The 18,751-nt window shown below is 41.9% G+C and overlaps 1 protein-coding gene across 1 annotated transcript in view; it reads left to right on the top strand.

Annotated features, from left to right (window-relative positions):
* Positions 1-623: 623 nt before the first annotated feature.
* Positions 624-18,751, top strand: part of ZBTB11 (zinc finger and BTB domain containing 11) — a 29,448-nt gene continuing 11,320 nt past the window's right edge. The window contains exons 1-9 of the mRNA XM_075907696.2: positions 624-1,681; positions 5,382-5,617; positions 6,113-6,344; positions 7,476-8,290; positions 9,113-9,289; positions 9,701-9,937; positions 11,146-11,290; positions 13,437-13,554; positions 16,047-16,205. Coding sequence (XP_075763811.2) covers positions 1,372-1,681; positions 5,382-5,617; positions 6,113-6,344; positions 7,476-8,290; positions 9,113-9,289; positions 9,701-9,937; positions 11,146-11,290; positions 13,437-13,554; positions 16,047-16,205 — 2,429 coding nt within the window. The 5' untranslated portion in view covers positions 624-1,371. The remainder of the gene's footprint in view (positions 1,682-5,381; positions 5,618-6,112; positions 6,345-7,475; positions 8,291-9,112; positions 9,290-9,700; positions 9,938-11,145; positions 11,291-13,436; positions 13,555-16,046; positions 16,206-18,751) is intronic.

Genomic DNA, 18,751 nt, shown 5'->3' with positions numbered 1-18,751 from the left:
TCTGGTATAATGGGCAGCAGGACATACTGATGTGTTAGGGTGGTATATGCAATTTCTTTTATCTTATTGTCTAATGTAACTTTATATATGGTGCTTTCTTAACGACTCTTACTCTTCTTGTGGAATTGAGACTGCACAAAACTGTAGCTTTCCTTTTGAAAAAAAATTTAGCCCTTGCGATTACAAAGGCTCAACAACCAAAAAATGAATGTGGAGAATCCCACATTTTCAAAATTCTCATAATTTGTCATTTTCATGATTTTGGGGCCTAACTCATGCTTGGGGTTGGCAACGGCAACATTGATTTGATTTCCATATGCTCATGCTGCTTGAATGGAAAGGAGAGTGCTTTTATATTAGGGTTACCAATTCTGGTTGCAGAGTTCATTACATGACAACGCTTAATTAAAGATTAATCTTTATTTCCTGGAAAGGCAAAATGAATCCTACAGGGACGGTGCATCTTCCAAAATATTGCCAGGCGATATGATTTCAACTGCTCTGAAACTAGCAGGCAGCCACCCGCGAAGTGCATCCACCCTCTCTCCTCCCCTCCCTTCCCCGCTAGAAGTCAGTGATGGACTCAAGTCTACAAAGGGCGTGTCATTGTTTTGGCGCAAGCTTTGCCCTATTTCAACATGGCTGCTGCCTTTATGTGAAGCTCGCTAAGGGACGTCTTACCCCAATTAAAGATGGAGGTGAGGTGAGCTGACCTCACTTCCGCGCTTTTGGCCATGTGCCAAGACAGCGCTCGGGCGCACTCCGTGCCCGGTTCTAAGATGGCGTCGTTCCGACCTCAGCCCTTTTACGCTTTCGTCCGTTTCCAAGAGAGCGCCCCCCGGCCATACACGTTGCGCTCTCGATGCTGCTCCCCCCCCTCTTCTGCTACTCCCGGAGCCCCTCCCCTGTGCTGGGGCTTCTGACCTCACTTCCGCTTGTGCAGCAGCCATTTTGTCTTTCCGTTGCTGCTGCCCGAGCTTCTCCCTCCCGCCGCCGCTGGCTGGGAAACTCCAGTTCCCCCCCCGGGCCCGGCTCCCTCCGGACCCGCTGCCCGGGGGGCCGCTGCCTTCAGCCTCCCTCCTTCTGCCCCAGGGCTGCTCAGGCTCCCTCGTACCCGCGGCTCGGCGGCTCCCCTCCCGCCCCCCAGCGGCGCATGCTCTGCCGGGCCCCGGGCCGCGCGGACACCCCGGCGCCCCCCCCCCCCCGCCTAAGGGGCCCCCACCGCGCTCTTGGGGAGACGCCCCAGGGGCCTCCCCTAGGCCGAGGGCCTGAGACGCTCCCTCGGGGCTGAGGGCGGCCCCTAGGCGGGCAGCGGCCGAGACGCCCCGCGGGAGGCAGCCGGGGCAGGAGCGGGCCCAGCCCGGCGGCGCCATGTCCAGCGAGGAGAGCTACCTGGCCATCCTGCGCTACCTGACCAACGAGCGGGAGCCCTACGCGCCCGGCACCGAGGGCAACGCCAAGCGCAAGATCCGCAAGGCGGCCGCCTGCTACGTGGTGCGCGACGGGACCCTCTACTACCAGCGGCGGCAGCGGGACCAGCAGCGCTTCGCCGAGCTCGAGGTGGTGCTGCAGGCCGAGCGCCGCGCCCGCCTCATCCGCGCCGCCCACCTCGGCCCCGAGGGCGCCCATCGCACCCGCCTGCAGACCTGGCAGGGGCTCTCGCAGCGCTACTGGTGGAGAGGTGAGGCGGGGACCGAGGCCGGGAGAGGGTGCGCGGCGTGGCTCAGCCCCACGCGGCCGGACGGGAGGCACCACGGCGGGGCCGGTCTCGCAGCAGCGCGCTGTGCCCGCTCGGGCAAAACAGGGAGGGGAGAAGAGCGCCGGGGGATTGTCCTGAGCGGCTCTAGCGGCCGCTGCACATGGAGCCCCGGTGGGGTAGGTGGGACGCCACATGCGGCAGCCAGCGTGTGTGGGCGGGGTTCCGGCCACACCCTCCTGGAGGCTGTACGGACCTCAGTGGCTTTCCCGAGCCCCGTTAGCGGAGAGGTCTGGTGCACTGTGTGTGTCAGAGTCTGGGGCGCGTGTCAGTCGGGGGCTACAGTTTACCAATTGCTGATACCTGAAGAATATTAGAAGCAGGATGCTTGTCAGTCAGTAGGACCACTGGATTATCCAGGAAGGAAGATAAGGTCATTGCTGAGAAATGCCCTCTTTGCATTGGATCTAGCCTCTCCTGAGGCTGTGAGGGTGATTCTCAGGCTCAGACATTCTTTTTAGGTGACTTATCAGAGGAAGTAATCTACATTGAGGAATCAACACAGAAAGTTTTAAAACAAATTAGTAAAAGGGCCTGAATTGGATTTAGCGAAGGCCTCTGAAGAAATTCACACATGAAATTGCAGAAAAATGAATTGTGGTATATAAACTGTTAGTTAAATTAGCCTCTGTACCAGATGGCCAGAAACTAGTTAATGGAACCAATTTTTTTAAATGTTCTAAAAGTGATCTTGGACATTACTATCCAGTAAGCTGAACCTCAACTTCAAGGCTAGTTGGTTGACACTATAAGAAGGAATAGAATTATCAGACACACATCTAATGTGCTATGCTAGGGAAGAGTCAAAAGATTCCGGGCTTCCTGGTCTTTTGACTAGTCTTTTGACTAGTTGATATCCCCCTTTGCTGCCTCTATTTCATAGAGACAGCAAGGGAGGGGGATATCAACTAGTCAAAAGACTAGTCTTTAACATCCTTAGTTCAAACTAGGGATGTTAAATGCATTTGAGTAACCATGTAACCGCTGAAAATTTGAAGGGTTTTATGTGGGAGGCAGACGGCTCCCTTGGAACTAGTGCACATAGACAACCAGCTTAAAAGCTGGCTCCCCCTGTGTACCAGCTTGTCCCCGCCCACCCTTCCCCGATGTTGCCTGTGATACAGCGGTAGAAGTGTGGGATGGTAGGCGGCTACCTGATGCCTCCCTTAAGCCATGTACCAGGGACCTGCATGTAACAGAGAAGGTTAACTGATGAGCCCAGGTTCATTGGTTAACCGTGTATGTGGTTATAGCTTCACATCCCTAGTTCTAAGCAACGGGCATTCTTTCTTTGAATTAATCTGATATAAAGGCTACAAAAGCTAGAGTTCTGAAGAAGTGTCTAAGACTGTTCTTGTCTTAACAAAAACTATGTAAGGTAAGGAATAAACGTGACACACAGTTTGTGACGTATTTCTAGAGCTAACTGAAATTTTGCAGTTTCAATTCTGATATAAAAATGGCAACCAAAAATTGACAAAATGCTCATGAATCTTCATCCCCACCTCTTTCAATTTTTAGGTTAGATTTAAATATTTTCACTTGATGAAAGATTTCCTTTAATGACTTGTAGATGACCAAGATAATTGGTTTTTTTTAATTACTCTGTTTATGGCTTTACAAATTGTGGGTTGAACTAGCCTGGTGGTATGATCATAAGAATGGCCATACTGGGTCAGATCAAAGGTCCATCTAGCCCAATATCCTGTCTGCCAACAGTGGCCGATACCAGATGCCCCACAGGGAGGGATCACAACAGGTGATCCTCACATGATGCCTCCCTTGTCTCCCACTTCCAGAGAAACAGAGACTAGGGAGACCATTCCTACCCATCCTGGCTAATAGCCATTGATGGACCTAACATCCATGAATCTATCTAGCTCTTTTTTGAACCCTGTTAAAGTGTTAGCCTGCACTGCATCCTCTGGCAAGGAGTTGCACAGGTAGACTCTGCTCTGCGTGAAGAAAAACTTCCTTTTGTTTGTTTTAAACCTGCTGCCTGTTAATTTCCTTTGGTGACCCCTAGTTCTTATATTGTGGGAATAAGTAAATAACTTTTCCTTATTCGCTTTTTCCATGAGTCATGATTTTATAGACCTCTATCGTATACCCCCTTAGTCTTCTCTTTTCTAAGCTGAAAATGCCAAGTCTTTTTAATTTCTCTTCATATGGGACCTGTTCTAAACCCCTAATCATTTTTGCTGCCCTTTTCTGATACCAGTATATCTTTTTTGAGATAAGGTGATCACATTTAAATGCCGTATTCAAGATGTGGGTGTACCATGGTTTTATATAGAGTCAAGAAAATATTTTCTGTCTTATTTTTTATATTCCTTTTTTAATGACACCTAACATTCTATTTGCTTTTTTCACTGCTGCTGCACACTGAGTGGAAGTTTTCAGAGAACTATTCACAATGACTCCAAGATCTCTCTCTTGAATAGTTGTAGCCAAATTAGTTCCCATCATATTGTATGTGTAGTTGGGATTATGTTTTCTGATGTGCTTTATCAACATTAAATTTCATTTGCCATTTTGTTGCCCAATCACTTAGTTTGGTGAGATCTTTTTGAAACTCTTCACAGTCTGGTTTGGTCTTAACTGTCTTGAGCAGTTTGGTATCTGCAATTTTTGCCACCTCACTGTTTACCCGTTTCTCTAGTCTAGATCATTTATAAATAAGTTGAATAGGATGGGTCCCAGGACAGATCCTTGCGGGGCACCACGAGTTACTCCTCTCCACTTGGAAAGCTTTCCATTTATTCCTGCCATTTGTTTCCTGTCGTTTAACGAGTTATTAATCCACGAAAGGACTTTCTCTCTTATCCCATGACAATTTACTTTACTCAAGAGCATTTGGTGAGGGACCTTGTCACAGGCTTTCTGGAAATCTAAGTATACTACATCCGTTGGATCCCCCTTGTTCACATATTTGTTGACCCCGTCAAAGAACTCTAGCAGATTAGAGAGGCTGATTTCCCTTTACAGAAACCATGTGCTGGAGCAGCCCTTCGAGGGGCCCAAACTCCCTGCAGACAGAGGCTGCTCCAGCATCACACAGCTTTTAAGCAAGTTCCCCTGACCCCTAGCACTGGCTCCCACCTGCCCCCCCTTTGCTGCCTCTGATACAGAAGTAGTAAGGGGCAGGAGTTCCATGTAGTAGTTTGGATTAATTGATAATCCTAGGCTTAGCTGTTTAAAAGATTAACCGATATATGTTATTGCTAATATCTCTAGTTTGGGAATGACCTTGGTGATTTTTTCATCTTCCTAGTTTAATGGAATTTAGCTTTGTGAAGAGGAGATTAAATATGGCGATGAGGTATATTTTTAAAATTATTCATCTATTGAGTAGCTAGTAATACAGGCAATCTGTAGGACGTTGTACATCTCAATCTCCTGATAACAGCTGGGATACAGTAATGGTTGTCCTGTATTCTTAAGAACACATGGGAGCCAGAGAACGAAAGCATAGAAAAACAATTTGCCTTATTTCTCCCAATAAATACACAAGCGTATAGATATAATATATCAGTAACATGACAGATTTCCTTTTCTCGTGCACATAATGTAAAATAGATGATTAACATAAACTCATGAGGCTTTTGTTGATGCTTTTCTTTAGGTATTCTTAAACAAGTTAAAGATTACATTAAAGAATGTAGTAAATGCCAAGAAAAGCTAGATCGTTCTAGATCTCTGTCAGATCCTTCTGAAATGCTAGAGGAACTAGGACTGGACACAAGATCTCACGAAGATAGTAATGAAACAGATGATGAATTAAGTAACACTGCATCTGTCCCAGCTGCATCACCGAAATCTGTGAAAAAGAAGCCAATAGCAAAACATGAGCTTGTATTTGTAAGTAGCCATTTTATATATTTGTAAAATTACAAAAATGTTAAATTTTAGTGTCTTAGACAAATTAATATTTATCATAGCTGTCATTCTTACCATGTGATTTGATATTAAAGTGCACTGAATGTTCAACTAACACCGAGTGTATTGCAGTGTTGAGAAACTGGATCAAATGGGTCACCAGTATCTATTTTTTTGGTCATCCTTCTCTTAATTTTTTTTTTCTCAAATGACTGCTTGTGTATAGGATATTTTTAAGTTTCACAGATTTTATAATTTTTTCTATTGTTTTGTCTGTTTTTATATTGTGCAAATATAAGTTTAAATAAATGCCTAAAAGGGAGAGTATTAGAAATTGAAACAATTAATTAAAATCCCTGCTTTTAATAAGATGTGCTGATTTTTTTTTCTAGAAAAGAAGAAATGTATAGTGCTCAGTATGAAAGCTGAAAAAGATAAATGTAAAGCACCTTTTTGTAATGGATTTGTTTTTGGTAGGTTGATAGTAAAGGCCTTGTGAAGCAGTCTTCTTCAAAACATTCTCTGTCAGTTTTAAACCAACTGAACCAACAGAGACTTTCCAATCAGTTCTGTGATGTTACTCTGTTGATTGAAGGAGAAGAGTACAAAGCACACAAATCTGTCTTGGCAGCTAACAGTGAGTACTTCCGGGAGCTTTTCATCGAAAAGGGAGCTGTCTCCAGTCATGAAGCGGTAGTGGATCTTTCAGGTAAATAAGCTGTAACTTCAAAAGAATTTAAGCAGAAAATGTTAAGTAAAGTTTAATAAATGTGGCATAATGGCACCTGAATATTTAAGAAATGAGCTTACTTCTTGATTTAGAAATATTGTGAGTTTTTTGGATTTTATGTTGGAAGAAACCATCATATAATCTTGCCTCATGCATAACACAGACCATAGACTATCACCCAGTAATTCTTATGTAGCCTTTGAATAACTGTTTATAATTGGCTTAGTTGTGTTTGTGCTTCATATTAGTTCATTGAGTTTAGAAGCAGGCCAATGCCTGAATATATAAAGGACTGTTCATTATCTTCTTGAAGAGTTTTTTTTGCCAGAGCAAACACTTTTGGTCAAGTGGTAATGTTATACAGACACAGGCAGCACAAAAAATTGACCATTCAAGTCTCTTGAAGTCAAGAAGATATTAATAAAGCTTCAAAAACTGTACTTTCGTGACAGAAGTTACTATACATAGCACATGGGTGAATGCTTGGTATGTTGGCCTAGTACTGGCCTTTCTTCTTGTTTCCTCTCCCAATTCCTATCCTCCTGTAGTTAAGATGGATGAACAAATTGACTTTTAGCATGACAGTCCAGAAGCTGCTCAAAGGTAAGTTTCAGTGGTTCTCATAATTGTGGGTGGAAGATATGTATTTTAAAAGTGATTTCATATACATTTCTTGAACTGTTGTCACTTTTTCTCTTTTGTATCTTTTTCCTCCACCATGTCATTTTTTATCTTATCCTCCTGCACTTTATCCTTAATGCAAAAGGTGCAAGAAGATACAAATAGGGCCAGGATTTCTATTTCAGAGAGGGGAGCAGTACCATACTTTATTTAGAAGCAGTTAAAAAATTCAAAACTGCTTCAGTTGTATTTAATATTGTGATCCTAGTGTGTTTGACTTAGGCAGGCGTCCATGCTGGGAGAACACTTCTGCTCACGAATGAGATGCTAACTGAAATAATATATAGTTGCTGAAACAGCTAGATTATAGACATTACTCTAACACAAAAGCCCATCCAAATTAAGGGATGTTCATTATGGATTAGCTTGAAACAATTTGGTGATCACTGTGTTTTCTATAATCTCACACTTCTTGTATATTCCATGCAGGTTTTTGCAAGACAAGTTTCCTCCCTTTACTGGAATTTGCTTATACCTCAGTGTTAACTTTTGACTTCTGTAGCATGGCAGAAGTTGCCATGCTAGCCAGGCATCTCTTCATGTCAGAGGTTTTGGAAATCTGTGAAAATGTGCACAAACAGATGGAAGACAAACAAATTACAGTCTACCAAAAGGGAGATATTCACACTGTAGAGTCAACACAGAGTTTGCCAGAGCAGAATGCAGTTGAGACGCAGCCTGTGGATAGTGTTGAACAGCCTCTGCCTACAGAAGTGGTAAACAGTGAAGTAGTGGCAACTGTGAATGGAGCATCTCCCAGCACTGGACAAGAGGAGACAACAGCACCACAGTCTGACTCTCAGACTTCAGAGGCTATAACAGAGCCTACAGTACAGTCTGTTTATACTGAAACAAGTGGAAATGAAATAAAAATAGAAATGGTACAGAGCATTGCAAATAACATTGTTTCTGTCATACAGTCTGAGCCTCCAGTGACAGAGGACATGGAAACATGCTCTCCAACAGAAGACACTGAGGCTGATCAAAATGAGAGCAGCACAGAAAATGTAGAAATCACTTCAGAAGAGTCTTTAGAAGCACTCAAGCAAAAATGTAGCAGGCCATGTAAGGCAGACAGCACTCTGGTATCACCATCTGAGAGCATCGTGAGCAGCCAAGATGATACTTATAAAAGCAAACTTCGTCAACGTTCTGTTAGTGAGGGTGGATATATCAGATTGCACAGAGGAATAGAGAAAAAGCTACAGAACAGGAAGACAAACCCAAAATCAGCAATACAGCAGGTATAAGAAATATACTATTTAGTATCAAAGTCTAGTTTTCAGTGGAAGAAAATATCATTTGTTTTCAAAGTAGAGTAAAAACACATCATTTCACTACTAAGCAATGCCTTGGATAGAAATATGAATGTTAATACAACATAATTGCTTATACAGGTGATAGGTATTTTTCGCATAGGCAGGGGGTGAACCTTGAGTTGGGTGAGGCTAGTCCCAAGCCTGGCCTTCTGCCTGAGGCCTTTCCCCTGCTATCCAAGGCCCCCCCTCCCCCCCCCCCCCACTGTAGGAGCAGAACACCCCTTCCTCACTAGGAGGTGGGTGGCCTCCAGGTTTTGACCCTTCCTTCATCATATTGGGGGGGGGGGAGGGCAGGCTGTGCACAGCTCCCAGCCTTCCCCAGGAGCATGGGGGAGAGAGGGCGGGTAAATGGAAGGTGGCTCCAGCATTCCCCAGCGTGGGGTAAGAGGGTGAGTGGCAGGTGGCCCCAGCTTTTCCTGGAGCCATGGGGAGGGCGGGCAGCTTCAGTGGGGCTAAAGACCAGCCAATCTCGATTCTACTAAGATACTACCCACTTCATGGTAAAACAGCGTTTTAAACATATGATCTGCAGTATCATTGTGGGTTCATTTTTCTTTTAAACAGTTACTATAAATTTAGTGAAATTTGTTAACATTACAGTCATTGCTGATACTATACAAGAGCTACATATTATATTAATATTAAAAGTGATATAGTAATGAAGGTTGATGCTTAAAACCAAGCATAAGACAGAATATAGTACTTTTTATTAAAAACTATCATTCAAAGGTTTTTTTCCCAAATTAGGTTGCCATGAAATTAGTGCAAAGAGGGAAGAAGATGAAGCAACCCAAAAGAGATACTGCAGAGAATGAGGCAGAAGCTCAGATCAAATGCAATGAATGTGGGATGGTTTTTCAGAGGCGTTATTCGCTTATAATGCATACACTGAAACATGAAAGAGCTAAAGATTACAAATGCCCAGTAAGTTTGTCTTATTTACATTTTTCAAAAATTCCTCTTGGTTGGTAATTGCTCTTAATGTTGCTGTTAGCACGTGCATTTATTTTTGTCTTACAGATTTAGAAAAGTTTGGAAGTGAATGTTATTGGGAACTGAACCAGTATAAAGCTGCTTCTGACAACAATTGCCTCTGCCACTATTTTAATATTTACAGCTAATAAGGAGCCTTACATTGAAAGTACACTGAGATGTAATGCATATTTATAGTTTTAGTAACTGGATTTATAGACTAGCTAATCATATTACCATGATATCATGTTTGTTTACAAATGTGAAGTTTTTGTGCAAAGGTTTCTTGAAACAAGATAATTCAACAGTTTTGAAATAATTTCAGAAAATACACATTAGAGCACAGTGTATTTTCTTTCCTAGCTATGTAAAAAAGAGTTCCAGTATGGTGCCTCGCTACGTGCCCACCTTGTTCGACATACTCGAAAAAATGAAGTGAGTTCTGCAACTGCTAGTATAGAAGAGACGGGAGCATCAGCAGTGAAAGGCAGAACTAAGCGGGAGTTTATATGTGATATATGTGGAAGAACTCTACCCAAGCTGTACGCTCTCAGAATACACATGCTCAAACATACAGGTGTAAAGCCTCATGCATGCAAGGTAAAGAATGTACATCCTTTCCTGATTTCTTAGAAGTTTGTACTGACTTGTTGACACACTAGTTAGTAACTACCCTTCATTTAACAATTTAGGTTAATCTCAATTACTTCATAGTGCTTGTGTGAACAGTAGCTAATGTAAGAATTTAGCTTTAAATATAATTTGAGATTGAAGAGGAATTAGAGGGAATGTAATTTCCTAAGGTTGAACTGGGGCAGATCACTAGAATTAATGCCCCTTCTCATAAGAAGATGTCTTGGGGTTTTTTTTTATTACTGTCAAAATTTCTGTGTTTATGATGGGGTGTAAAGGGTTTGTGTGGTGACTTGGAGCAGGAGAATGAAGTGCGGGATCAGGGAGGGGTATGGGTGCAGGAAAAGATTTTGGCCTGGGAGAGAGGTGTAGGAGGGGTTCAGGGTCTGGGAGGGAGTTGTGACCTGGGGGAAAGGAGTACAGAGGGTTTGGGTGGTAAAGGCTCTGGCTGGGAGGCACTTACCTAGGTGGCTTCCAGCCAGCAGCCTTGCAGGGACCTGAGCTGCAATGGTAAGCTACTTCAGGGTGGCTCTGTTCCTGTGTGGGTGGAGAGGCAGGAAGGGAGGAGGCTTCATTGGCTGCCTCTGCCTCCAGCAAAAATTCTCAGCTCCTATTGGACAGAAACTGGCCAATGGAAACTGAGAGATTTTGCTGAGGGGCCGGACAGAGCACAAAGCCTCCCTCGTCGCTCCCCAGCATAGAGCAGCCATATTTAATGCGGCAGCAGCTGCGCTGCTTAAAGGTCCCAGGGAGGCAGCCATGGGCTGGATGCGGCCTGCTTGGCAGCCTCTTGCCCACTCCTGGCTTAGATGGAACAGTGCCCATGGTTACAAACATGTCAGATGGTTTGATGGTGGTTTGAAAATCAGTGTTACATAATTATCTGGAAAAGTGTCCGTTGTCCAAATAAGTCTGTTGCTACCTCTGCAACAAGAAATAAAGTAAAAATAACCACAATGTTAAGGACAGAGTAAGTTTTGCAGTTTGTTCAGTGGTTTTAAGCTGACAAGAAGCCCAAACATGATCAGCTAGGTAGTGTACTACTTTTATATTACATTTGAAGAGAGAGTTAATATTTACGCTCTGAAAAAAATTGATGAGATACAATACTGTCTTAAAATTTTTTGGTTGAGTTTATCTTGTATACGTTAGCACATTGAGTTTTTTCTTCATAGGTCTGTGGAAAGGCATTTACTTACAAACATGGATTAAAAATGCATCTGGCTCTCCATGAAACGCAGAAGCAGTTCAAATGTGACTTATGTGAAAAGTCTTTTGTCACAAAACGGAGTCTTCAGGAACATATGAGCATTCACACAGGTAAAAGAGGTCAAGAATACAAGTAGTATGAACCATGGTATATTAATAAATACTTTGGAGAATATAAAAGTTAACTCATTAACTGTGGACTTCTGTAGATAGGATCTAAGAAATTTGTAGAAATGTTTTTATTTTCATTGGACACCCATTCAAGAAAGATTAATTAATTTTAAATTTCTATTTGCACTTTAAGACAGAATATTAAATTTTCAGATTTGTTTTATTATTTATGCCCTAAATATGTTAGGCTCTTCATAGAATAAAACAAGTCCTTGCCTTAAATTCTACATCTCAATATAGAGAGACAATACCCTTTTTTTATTTATATCTGTAGCATTTGCATATCAAAAATGGGAAGTTTCTGGAAATCCCAGGGAAGAAGATGGAAGAGGTTTTTCACTATTTTTCCTTTTGAGGGAGAAAACTTAAGTTGAATCTCCTGCCTCTTGGATTTCAAGCATCCTCCTAGAATTAATATTTTCTTAAATTTGTTGCATTAAAATAAATTGTAAAACGCTAAGATAAATAGCACTAGCTAGCTTTGTATTTGTTTAGGAAGGTATTTTGTTTTTCTTATATTCATCCATTTGATGTGATTCAGTTGCTTAAGTGAAATACTCATTACTTTCTAGCACATCACTCTTGTTGTGATGTACACTAGTTTGCCAAGGGTTCTGTGTGTCAGTCTGCATGTGGCTTTATGCTTATGATCTGGGACTTGTGTGGCTTTTCAGAAAAAGCCATTTTCATTCCACTGGAGTTCTGAGACCTTTGCCCCAATTTAAATGTTTTTTCCAGTCTCAATCCCCAGGGAGCCATCACCTTGCAATAGTCATCTCCTTAACTGATGTATACTGGACTTGTATAATAATGTATCTTGTGAAATTAATAAGTTCTCAGATATTAGAAACTGGTAGGAAGCTTGAGGGTGAGAAGAGAATGATATATGACAATGTAATAGGTTAGTGTGAACTTTAGGCATTTTAAGGTACTTTGTATATTGAAGTACTGTGAATTTTTATTTCCTGGAGTGTGGTATATCAATAATGGGATACAATAGATTATTTTCCTTGACAATGCAGTTTTATGGTCCAGAAAATAGAAGGATTTCTATGTACAGTAAACTTCCGATAATCCGGCACCTTTAGGACCCAGGGGATGCTGGATTATCAGATATGCCAGACTATTGGAAGGGGGGGCTATGAGGGGTCTAGGTGGGGTGGCGGAATGCCACTCCAGACCCTTCATAGCCCCCCCCTTCTGATAGTCTGGTTCTACCCCAGGCGTCCCCGATTCAGCTGCTGCTGGTCAGTTTCAGCAGAGGCTAAATCGGGGACGCCTGCGGCAGAGCAGCTGGGGTGCTGCCGGGTTGAGGGATGGCGCTATGGGACCAACCTGGCAGCACCCCAGCTGCTCTGCCCTAGGCATCCCCGATTCAGCTGCTGCTGAAACTGACCAGCGGCTGATTCCGGGAAGCCTGGGGCAGAGCAACTCCAATTGTCTGGCTGCCTGGAGCACTTCCGGGTTCCTGATGGTGCCAGACCATCAGGAGTGCCGGAGCATTGGATGCCGGACCAATGGAGTTTTACTGTACTCTTACAAATATCCTTTTGGTTGTCTAATATTCAAGATCAGCTTGAAAGGATGTGGAAATTTCATAAGGTGGTCTCTGATAAATTCAGGGTCTGATTTCTCTTCCCACCGCCCCCATTCATGTATGCTAAATTACTACTAAAATTGTTGCAGATGCTGTGCTCTGACTGCAGTCTGTTTCTTCAGCAGTAAATTTTTTTTTATTTAAAATTGTTGAGAGTTAAAAACAAATTGTAATTAAAGGCTTTGAGATTGTTGTGTAAACCTTTTAAAGTAATTTATACAGTAGTTTAAAGTAGTGACTCAGCTTCGTCAAATATGTATAGCAATATTATCCAAGATTATATCTGATGTAAAGAATATTCTTGAAAATACCAACTAGATTCCAAGTGTTAGGGTATATAAAATCAAACTTCCCTCTTATTTCAGTAATAAAGCTCTGAGAACTTCAGATGAATTCTGTACAAATTATATACTCCTTTTAAAACACTGCAGGGAGTTGGGGCTCAAATGGGAGATAAGACCTTCTAAAGTGTTGTTGTTTTGTTTACAGGAGAATCCAAGTATCTTTGCTCCATTTGTGGGAAGTCTTTTCACAGAGCCTCAGGACTTAGTAAGCACATAAAGAAACACCAGCCAAAACCTGAAATTCGTGGATATCAGTGTACTCAGTGAGTATTAAATTGACCTTTTAAGTCCCTTGGATTATTTAAGACAGTTTTACTTGCCTTTCATGTTGTTGTTCGTCACATAAAATGGTTAGAATAATAGGAGCGGGGGGAGGGGAAGAAGGAAGGGGGCGGGGAGACATGGAGCAGAGGGTATGGAAAAATCAAAGGGAAAAACAGGAAGGCAGAGCTGGAAATCAGTAAGCACCTGAAGTCTGCACATCCTAATCTCAAAACTTTGGTCATCTGAAGAAATGGGCTGTTCCCATGAAAGCTCATGATCCCATCTACATGTTTTGTTAGTCTGTAAAGTGCTACCAGACCATTCATTGTTTTTTCCTGTAGAGACTAACTTGGCTACTCCCTGAAGCTTCAGAATACAATACGTTAAGCACTGCGGTAGATTAAGAAAATGCACTTGTGCAGTTGGCATAAGGACAAATGCAAAGTACTCCTTTTAGGAAGAAATATTCAATTTGCCGACAAAAGTTACAAGGAGGAGAGAGCAAAGAGCTTAAATTGCTGCAAGGACAGTTTAGGTTGGACATAAGGAAAAATTTCAGGGTGATTAAGCATTGAAATACAGTGCATAAAGAGATAGTGGGATCTCCTTTTTTGAAGACTTTTTAAGAGCAGGTTAGACACATGCCTGCGAGGGTGACCTAGATAATACTTAGTCCTGCCATGAGGTCCTGCCATGGCCGGCAGGGAGCTGCTGCAGCCTCCATCAATTGATGGTTAACTGGAACTGGTAACAGTCACCCATTAAGGGTGATACTGGATAATCTTTCACAACCCTAATACACAGGAACCCTTCGGTTACATTGCTAACCTCTAACAATAGAGGTGAACTACTAAAGACACAAGCATTATCTACCAAATGTCCCTAATGGTTGAATTTGGGTCATTTATCCTGCAAGCTGCTTGCTTGACCCTTTTTGGCAATGTGTCATACCCTGTATTTCCTGGGGTTTCAGAAGTTTCCATTTTACTGAGCTCAGTGTTCTGGCAGGACACAAACTATCAGTGGGCAACCATAACTCTGTGTTAGCAGTTCTTTGCCATTTAATTAGCAAGGTTTTTAAACAAAGATGAATGTTACTTAGGAGTTAGTGATTATTTAAATTGTTCTAGTTCTCAGTAGACTTGATATACTGATTGTAGTAAGAAAATAATCTAAAGACCTAGCTTGTATAATAGTGCTTTTCATCAGTTGATTTCAAGTAACTTTTACATCAATATCCCCATTTTATAGAGAGAAAACTGACCCAGAGTGAAGTTACTTACCCATGGCAGAGTAAAAAATAGTCCTAGGCCAGTGGTCTTTCCATTAAGTCTTCCGGTTGCTGTGTGATTTGTCATTGCTCCTTCTTCCCCTCCCCCCCCCATAATTGGAGTGTGGATAATCATTGTACTTTGTAAAGATGGCGGTGACTAAGAGATGTGTAATCCCCAAAGCTTGTGTCTCTTGCCAACAGACCATTAGTCCTGTGAAAGATACTACTTCACCCGCCTTGTGTCTGGAGCATCTTCTTGATCATACATTTTCTTGTGGCTGGCTAAACAGGAGCTGGTGAACTTTGGCTTCCTGTGGAACTGTTGGGGGTGGGGGACAGTTTGGGGTGAGGGATTGCCTAGGGAGTCGCTTTGAAAAGCAGAGCTAGAGGTTGTGTTGAATGTGCTTGGGCAAGCTGAACAACAAAGCAATTTTGTCTGCTTTACTAGTTAATCCTCGATAGTTCCAGAATTTGATTCCAGTTCCTTCATAAGCATAGATCTTGTAGTTTATAGAACACCACTTTGCGTACCATAATATGTGATGTCCTAGCTCTCCCTAACTCTTGGTTACTGGAAAAACTTAAAAAACAACAAATAGTCTCTAAGGTGCTGCAAGACTAACAAAGCATGTTGGTATCATGAGCTTTCGTGGGCACAAGCCACTTCTTTAGATGGACTCCATTCAAGTGGGTTGTGCCCACGAAAGCGCATATCACCATCTACATGTTTTGTTAGTCTCTAAGGAACTACAAGACTATTAGTTGTTTAAGTTTTTCTAGTTATACTAACTTGGCTACCTCCTGAAGCTCTTTGTTACTGGATAGGAGTTTTTACGCTTTTTTTTTCTCCTATATTAGAGCAATTAAAGGAAATCAGCTTTCCATAGCAGATAAAGGGAAAATATATGACACTCATAAGAAACATTGCAAATCTTGAAATTAGCTGTTACTCCTATTAATCTTTCTTACTGTAGAAGAGGATTACAATGTTAATACAGTTGTTGATACTGTAAACCCTGTCTACTTCATGAAATCTACCAGTCTTTTAAAATTACTAATATATATTGGGCTTTAGGCAACATGTAAATGATAAAGAACAGTGGTTTTCTGTCATCTAAGTCCAAAGGGTCCTCCTGTTTTAACATTTTACCTTCATAGTTATTTTCATTTCATTATGATCTTGTCTTATGTGGGAGTCTGAAAATTGTATTGTTTCAGGTGTGAAAAAAGTTTCTATGAAGCTCGGGATCTCCGGCAGCATATGAACAAGCATCTTGGTGTGAAGCCGTTCCAATGTGAGTTCTGTGGGAAGTGTTACAGTTGGAAGAAAGATTGGTATTCTCATGTGAAGTCCCATTCTGTCACAGATCCTTATAGGTGAGTGATAGTTTGCAACTGATGTAAACTGAGCACACTAAGGTGTTGTAGACCCACAACTCTAATTAGACCAGTGTGGATTTGCTTCTGAGTGACATTTCCAAGAGCTATCCATAGTTACAGGTATGTAGCTTTCAGCAACAGATATAAAAGAATAACTTCATATGAGCATCTCAATTAAAGAAAAGGATCTTGAATATTTAGACCATCAAATTACACTAGAGTAAAGGATAGTTGTGGGAGGGAAAGTTGTGTGTGATCTGTGAGGGGTGGGGGCTTCAATCTGAGTGACATGCTGGAGCTCCCATGCTGCCAGTCCTAAGATGTCCTTGGAATTTCTAAAACTGGTCAAGGACAACTTCTCAATGCAATAAGTGTAGCTTCTAACATGGGTGGAATTCTGTATTAGATCTCATCTTGACAAATAACGGTACTGATCACAAAACTGAAAGTTCGTGGTTGCTAAGTGATCGTGACTTGATTACATTTGTTGTGTGCAAATACTGTAGAATGAAGTCCAACCCAGTCATATTTACATACAAACACACACATACACACACTCATTCTGCTTTAATTTCTCAAACCTGAAAATGATAATTCAGTGCATTCAGAAAACAGAGTTTTTGTCCCCAAAGCAGCAATTCCGGAGTCCAGGGAAATAGCTGTGTGTGTTTCGAAAAACCTATTGTGCCTTAGTAGGTAAGCGTAAGCAGCCTGTGTGTGCATGGTCTCTCGTAGGAAAGCTAGCTTTCTTTCTGTTATGGGATTGTTGCTTTTTGGACAGAATAACTTTCCCCAGATGATTTGATTTACTGTTTTCAGCTTTGTGAAAATGTCTCCTTTAAAGTACACTTGAGTGCTTGAATTTTATTCTATTTGCATACAACAAATGTAGCGATGTAAGTGACTAGACTTATCAGGTGGGATTTATAGAAAATAGATATGGTCAAAATAACATCCTTTTTTTCCTGATAGGATTAGATTCTAAGGCCAGAGGAGACCACTGTGATCATCTACCTTGACCGCCTGCATAACACAGGCCATAAATTCATGTTTGAACTAAAGCATCTCTTCTTGAAAAAAATCCATTTTTGATTTAGAAATCCACCACAGTCTTTGCCAAATTGTTCCAATTGTTGATAACCCTAATTGGTAAAAATGAATGCCTTATATCTCATCAGAAATTGCCTAGCTTAAACTTCCAACCGTTGGACCTTTGTTGTTCCTTTCTCTGCTAGATAAGAGCTCGTTATCAAATATTTATTCCCATGTTAAGAACTTGCAGGCTGTGATCAAGTCACCTCTCAACCATCACTGTAAGTTAATAGAGCAAGCTTATCAAGTCTGTGAAAAGGTTAGATCAATAAAGCTATGTTGCCCAGTGCTGTTGAAAAAGTTTGTTGCCTGAGCACAGTAGTTGGGTTGACTTAATCCCCACTGCAGATTCAGCTAGGTAGATGGAAGAATTGTCAACCTAGCTTTCACCTCTTAGATTGATGGAAATTCCCCTTCTGTCAGTGGAGAAGTGTCTGTAGCTGTTCTACTATTGCCCTTGTAGGGTAAACATAGACTGTCGCTTTAAATCAGAGCTACTCAACATGCAGCCTGTGGCCTGTTTGTTTGCGGCCCGCGGTGTGGTTTGAGTTTACGTGAGGCTCAACATGCGGCCTGCGGGTGGGATCCTATGAACATGGCCTCCATTGGGAACACGAACCACAATGGTGAGGCATCTCCCAAGTGGGGTGAGCACTGAAAGATGAAAGCGGACAGACTGGCTGGAACACACGTACAGAGAGGAGGTGCTGGGAGCACTGGAGCATTGTGGGAGTGCTTTGTATTCATGCCCATCAGTGTGAAAGAAGCTATATGCATATATATTTGTATGTATATGCAACCACACTTAAGTTGCAGCCCTCTGCATATGCTGTGAGTATCATTGGGCTTCCCAAGTTGAGAAGGCCTGCTTTAAACCATACTGTCGAATCATTCTCATGGCTCTCCCAATCCCTTTCCAATTTATCAACTTTCTTTTTAAACTGTGGACAACAGAACTGGACATAGTATTCTAGCGGTGGTCACAACAGTGCTAAATCCAGGGGTAAAATAACCTCTTTATTCCTGTGAGTTTTGATTTATGAAGATACTAATGTTGATACAATCTATTTAAACTTTTGTAAGGAATTTGGCACATTGCTGCACAACATTTTGATTAAGAAACTAGAACTATACAAAATTAACATGGCACATTAAATGTGCTAACATTTAAAAATGCAATTGTAAATGGCAAATCATCATTGAGCTGATGTGTTTGCAAACAGAAATTCAGAGAGAGGTAAGTAAAAGGCTGGATCACTGGCCCAGATGGCTCTGACACTATATGTAGTTCCTTTCAATAAATCCAGGGAAAACTGAAGGCTGATAAAGCTCCCCATGGAATGCTTCCAGGAAAAAGTGTGGATATATCACAATTACTGGGCATCATTAGCATACACTTCAGGATTTTGAGTCCCATCTGTTCATGAGTCAACCTTGTTTAGGTTTTATAA

The sequence above is a fragment of the Pelodiscus sinensis genome, chromosome 1 (assembly GCF_052426305.1).
Source record: "Pelodiscus sinensis isolate ZL-2025 chromosome 1, ASM5242630v1, whole genome shotgun sequence".
Lineage (NCBI taxonomy): Eukaryota > Metazoa > Chordata > Testudines > Trionychidae > Pelodiscus > Pelodiscus sinensis.
Note: the sequence above shows the minus strand (reverse complement) of the source record. Positions and strands in the feature narration are given on the sequence as shown.